The sequence below is a fragment of the Anopheles moucheti genome, chromosome 2 (assembly GCF_943734755.1).
Source record: "Anopheles moucheti chromosome 2, idAnoMoucSN_F20_07, whole genome shotgun sequence".
NCBI lineage: Eukaryota > Metazoa > Arthropoda > Insecta > Diptera > Culicidae > Anopheles > Anopheles moucheti.
Window position 1 is genome coordinate 79485477 of NC_069140.1, and position 6037 is coordinate 79491513.

The 6037-nt window shown below is 44.5% G+C and overlaps 1 protein-coding gene across 1 annotated transcript; it reads left to right on the forward strand.

Annotated features, from left to right (window-relative positions):
- The first annotated feature begins 3244 nt into the window (after nt 1-3244).
- Nucleotides 3245-5347, forward strand: LOC128296703 (vanin-like protein 1). Its single transcript, XM_053032172.1, has 5 exons — nt 3245-3372; nt 3448-4238; nt 4309-4555; nt 4659-4960; nt 5031-5347. Exons 1-5 carry the CDS (start codon nt 3301-3303, stop codon nt 5209-5211), a joined length of 1593 nt encoding a protein of 530 aa, XP_052888132.1. The 5' UTR covers nt 3245-3300; the 3' UTR covers nt 5212-5347.
- The last annotated feature ends 690 nt before the right edge of the window (nt 5348-6037 follow it).

Here is a 6037-nt window from a genome sequence, read left to right on the forward strand (position 1 = left end):
GGTGGTGAAGCTGAAATCGAAACTGTGCTGCTTGGTAAATAAGTTCACAGCCTAATCCATCTCAAACTAGAAGGTGCAGCCCGACGACCGTACGTTACAGGGTGGAGACGACCAACGACTACCATTAATGCCCTCGCCACACACATGGCACACGCATACCTTCGGGGTGGGTCAGGTGAAGAAACCATTTTTGGAATTTTTTGTTTGATTTTTTCCACCATCAGAACGCGCTTTTGCGCTGGCGTTGGAGCATTCTCTTCCTAAGCGCTTTAATAGATCGTGCGCAATGTTTGAGCATTAGCACGAACGGCCAAAGAATCGAATGAATTCAACGATGAGAGAAAAAAAAGCACAACAACATAAACCGGGGACAACATTAACCACCCCGAAGAACGACTACCAAAACAGACCACCACACTTGCTCTCTCTGGGGTGGGTAGGGCAATGTCAATGTCAAGAAAAGGCAGCTCGCGGTCGGCGGCGAAACGGCCTTCGAGTGCGTCCGATGGACACGTTCCGCCGGCGGGCAACAAGTGCACGCATGAAGGTGGTGGAAAAATGAGAATTGAAAGTTTAACAAAAAAAAAAATGAAAACCTACCATAGGTGTCTATGCCGATGCCTCAGGAATAATGCTGGAAGAAGTCGATCAAAATATAGCTTTGTTTTTACTGTAACATAATCGCACAATCGTGATGGTGCAATTTTAAGAACTGATCTGGGAAACTATTTTTCAGTATCTGTTGATATCTTGAAGACGTGAACTGTTTGAAGTGATCCTTCAGAAAGCCTCATACATAGCAAACTTTCTTTATTGATTGTTTGCTTGTTGAACAAATTGAATCTCTCTCTCTCACTTGCTGCTGGTTAACTGGCTTGCGGAAAAGTAATGGGTGTACGTTTGCAATCATTTACACCCATTACCTTGATACTAATAGACTTAATTTGGCATAAGTTTTCCGATCGCAATCTGCCATCGAAGAACCCATGGATGAACGGTGATCAATTCGGCACATCGAAAGCTTACGATTGATGGTCGAAATTAGGAATAAAGAAGGTAAACATTTATTGTTTTTCGCTTCCTTTCCTCTTTACTGCTTTTATATTTAATGTCAGACGCTCGAAAAAAGGTTATTTTTGAGTTTTATAAATGATAATCTGTGTCATACGAAGGGTGCGGTAGGAAAAGATCACCAATGGCATTAACATGAACATTTTTTGGTTTAATATACCCAATATACTTATTGGAACTTTGCTCAATAAGACCCCATTTTTATCAACAAGATTCGCAAAACTACGCCAGAAACTAGAACACATCTTTTCAAAGTAAAATCTCGCTATCGACTGTCATGTGCGTGATCTTTAGTTCCGCAAAATCTTCAGGGTTTTCCCAATAAGCTGAGATGTTTTTCAAGCTAACACCCTCATGAAGTAAGCCGTCATGGCCATGGAATGTAAGGTTTGATTTTTTACTTCAGCGCCATCACCATCGTTCGGTTTTTAATCGGTCGGACGCCATCATACCCCAAAACATAATGACACTTGGCATGCTATTTGGCACAAAACTCACACCAGGCTTCTTGACCAGGAGCACCCACAATAACCTTTAGCTTAGAGCATCTATCTCGTAACCACTTCTTTACAAGGCTTTTGCAAGAGCCCTATGACGATACGCAGGAAACAACAAACATTGGAATTAAACAAAATAAAACAATGGTTTTAAAGAAGAATCTGGTATCTAAAAAAATCCTTAAAAGTAAAAACGTTTTCCACAACGTTTATTTGTCGATTTATCTGACCTATTTATTTGTCGATATACCCCTGAAGTTGATTAATCAACAAGAATAAACTGGCTGGCATATGTTTATATAATATTAACTTTTAATATTTTATAAATTTGATAGCATTTGAAAAAAAAAATTGTGAACATTTTTTTTTTCTTAAAAGATTGGTTAACTTTTTAGCGAATAATGTGTTTCGTCAAAGTTTCATCCCTTCCGGATATAAACCACCCTCTTGATCACAGTTAAATCATCTACTCATTTGTCCGCTTGCGCCTGCATGCATGCAATATAATCATTACACGTGTTTCCATGCATTCCCCATACGCCATAAACATGTCCGCCTATTATAGCGCCAACGTTCAGGATGATCAAAGCATGATTACAAAACGAGCAATTGCTCTCTTCCCTTTATAAAGATGAAATATTTGTTAAGGCACATAAGAAAACGCCACAGAAATAGTTTGATTTGAATGCTCACACATCGTAACGTCACAACCGCCAATGACTCACATCAGATCGGCGATAAGCGAATCTCTTGAACAAGGGCACTAACGGCACTAAGTCATCACCGCAGACCGATTGGATGGAATTTGTAAATCGATTGTTGGGAAATATACCTGACGCGATTGTTACGAATAATCAATGACAAACACTGTTGTAAACACTGGCTGTTATCAGGTGTAAGATACGTGCGTTTCTTATCAAATCCCAGATTTTCTGTAACCCTGCAACAACAACAGCCTGTACCAAACCCATCGGCTGAGCGATGATAACAATTGATGGCAGTATTTGGCAGTACTGTTTGATAAACATACCGCCGAACGAGCGGTTTTGTTAACAAATATGTACAAATTTTAATCCTCACCGTTTGCACACACACGAGCACACATAATGAAAGATCATGAAGATGAACAACGGGAGTGATATGATTTGCATACGCATCGGTGTATCTACCCCTTGCACCATCTGTTTGAAACGTGATCAACCTGACAATATTCTTCCGTCGTATGATAATTTCATCAGTGCGAGATAAAGACGGTTCCGACCAAAGTCTAGTTGTAATACATTGTAATTATCACTATGTGGATGACTGTAAGCAACAATGCATTTATTCATACAGTGCAGCACGGTTATAAGTACACTATTTTTGTCCTCTAATATTCCGTTTAAAATCATATGTAACAGTTAAGATTAGAGCAAACACGTGCCATGACTACTAGATTAATGCTTTTTTAATATGTTGCCTTGTGACTGTATACTTTTTTTGTTAGCCACTGTTAATTCACTTCGCCCTACTGCTTGCACTTACACACCAGAATGATGTACTTGTGCTATCAACAGGCGTTAAGGCAATGGCGCTAACAGCTGTCACTAGCTGGAGTTATTGCTCCGTATCTCCATGGTGTTGGCGGATAGGAGACCGAATCCGATTACAGACAACTGCCATCAGTTCCCGTTTAGCACGCAACTACCGAAGGTCATTACCGTACCGAGCGCCGTAAGCAGATACACTCGCCATGCACAAACCACCGGTTCTGATTTGCATTTTGCTGCTGCTCCTCTTTGCTGTGGCACCGAGCAAACAACAGGTACGCGATCAATGTAAGTGTTTACGATCGTCAGCGAATCAGCCGCCTCACACTTTCGCTTTGCTCGCATTGCAGGCTTCCACACCGGGAGATCCACACTACTGGGCCGGTGTGGTAGAGTTCAGTTCCGCCCGCGTATCAGACGAAACGGTTGAAGCCAGCACGGCCAATCGGCTGGCACAGTATCTCACCATTATTGATTCGGGCGAAGCGAACGTTACCGATGTGATAGTGTTTCCCGAGGGCACACTTAACGGCTACGAAACTGCGTCCTTTGTACCGCATCCGCGGGATTATATCGCACCGTGCAACAACCTGCAGTACGAGCGGGTTGTACGTGACATCTCCTGTGCGGCCCGCAACCGCAAGAAGTACATCGTGATCAATCTGACCGAGAAAGCGCAATGTCCGGAGCAGTCCGATACGCGCCCCTGCAGTCCGGATGGGTTGTATCACTTCAACACGAACGTTGCCTTCGACCGGGAGGGTGTGGTCGTGTCGCGCTACCGTAAGTTTAATCTGTTCGGTGAGGCTGGCATAAACACGACCACCTACCCGGAGATGGCGAACTTCGACACGGATTTTGGTGTACAGTTTGGGCACTTTATCTGCTTCGACCTGATGTTCAACCAACCCGCCCTCGAGCTGGTGCGGTTGGGCATTACGGATTTCATTTTCCCGACGATGTGGTTCTCGGAACTGCCCTTCCTGACGGCGTCCCAGATACAGCAAGGATGGGCATTTTCGAACAATGTGAACCTGCTGGCGGCTGGTGCGAGTTTCCCTGGTGTTGGCAGTACCGGTACGGGTGTATATGCCGGTCGGCGCGGTGCGATCACGACCGTCATGAATCACGAACCACAAACGTATGGCACTCTTTGTACCATAGGCGGAGCGAACGGGACCATTCTAAAAATCTTTTGCTTCGTTTTGCAGTAAACTGTACGTTACTCAGGTGCCGAAAGTGAATTACCCCAACGCGGCCATTAACAAGATACCGCAACCGAAAGGTACACCGGCCCAGATGGCCAAACTGTTGCTCAAACGGGACCAGATCGATAAGTATACGACGAAGGATCTTCCGATGACGTCGAACGCGCAGCTAGAGGAGCGCGTTTGTTATCAAAGCCATTGCTGCAACTTTACCATCAACTATAGCGTGAAATCGAATCTACAAAACACGGTATCAATCGCTGTTGTGTTATCGGTCGCTTTGGGATGATTAAGAATGGGTTTCAATGCCGTTTTTTTTTGCTTTCGATCGCGCTTTCGATTCACTTTTGCAGAAGTACTATCGCTACAAGCTAGCTGCGTATGATGCAGGCCGTACGTTTGATGGGTTTGCCGATGGCCAGATTACGACGTGTGCCATAATGGCTTGCTCTTCCACCAACTATAGCGACTGCTCGCGAAGGTTCGACGCGAACGAAGCGTACGATGAAGCGATCACGTTCAATGCAATCACGATAGTGGCTAAATTTCCGGACAACCCGGACACGTTTGTATTGCCGAATAACGTCGACACCAGTATCGTACCGTTCGACGTGTCGGAAACGGAATATGTCGTCGTTCCGAGCGTGGGCGATCAGTAAGCAACTGTTGTATGCGGTGAAGCCGCGCCTGCTTGAGAATTAACTAACTGTGACCGTTTCTTACAGGACACCCCATAACATTGTGACCTACAAACTGAACAATCCCCATTCGGATCTCTACACGTTCGCTATCTGGGCACGTAAGTTCGAGAATTACCCCATTTCTGGAGCTAATCCTTCCAGCCTGGTCTCGACGCTAGTATTGATTGCGGTCGGTGTGGCAGGATTGATGAGGAACGTCTGGTGATTTTAGTGGCATTCGCATTGACGAACTGTAATCATCACTCCTCATGATAAAGATCACTTCCATACGCGTTATTCTCATCCGGTTTAGATTCCCAAACAGTTCCTAATGATTGTGTTGTTTTAATAAAACAGATACATGAGATGCATGACCAGTATACAGGAAATCTCAACGAATCCGAACATGTTATACCTGACTGACGGTAGTACTGCTGGAGTTCTTTTAACTCTCTTCAGGAGTTCTCGTTGATGCAGTCCATCTGATCGCCATATGGACGACCTTAGAAGTTTTTACGAACTGGGGTCATTCTAATGACCGAATGACAATTCGTTCTGGTGGTTCTGCAGCGGTCGACTTGCTTTATCGTACCCACAACTTACACGCATCAAACACATTCATACTTCCATTCATACAAACACGTATACATCTTCATATATACAAGCGAGGTACAACATACAACACAAACACAAACATAAGGAAGACAGGGTCACACAGCCAAACCATTAGCTCGGCAAAATTCAAAAATTACCTTGAGGGAAGCTACATCCGAGCCCCCCAGCAGATCTCGAATTGGGGTATCAGGGACGCTTCCTATACTTCGGACTGGGTCCAACAAGGAGGGTCTTGCAGCCTCGTATTCCACGCAGGACCATAAAGGATGATCCACATCATGGAATCCGACACCGCAGCCACATACTTTGGAGTCGACCTGTCCTATACGCTGGAGATGTGCGCCCAATGCGAAATGGTTAGACCTAAGTCTAAGACATCATTCGAATGAACGCTCGATCTCCAGAGATGCCAGAGAACCAAGGCTACAAGGAAACAC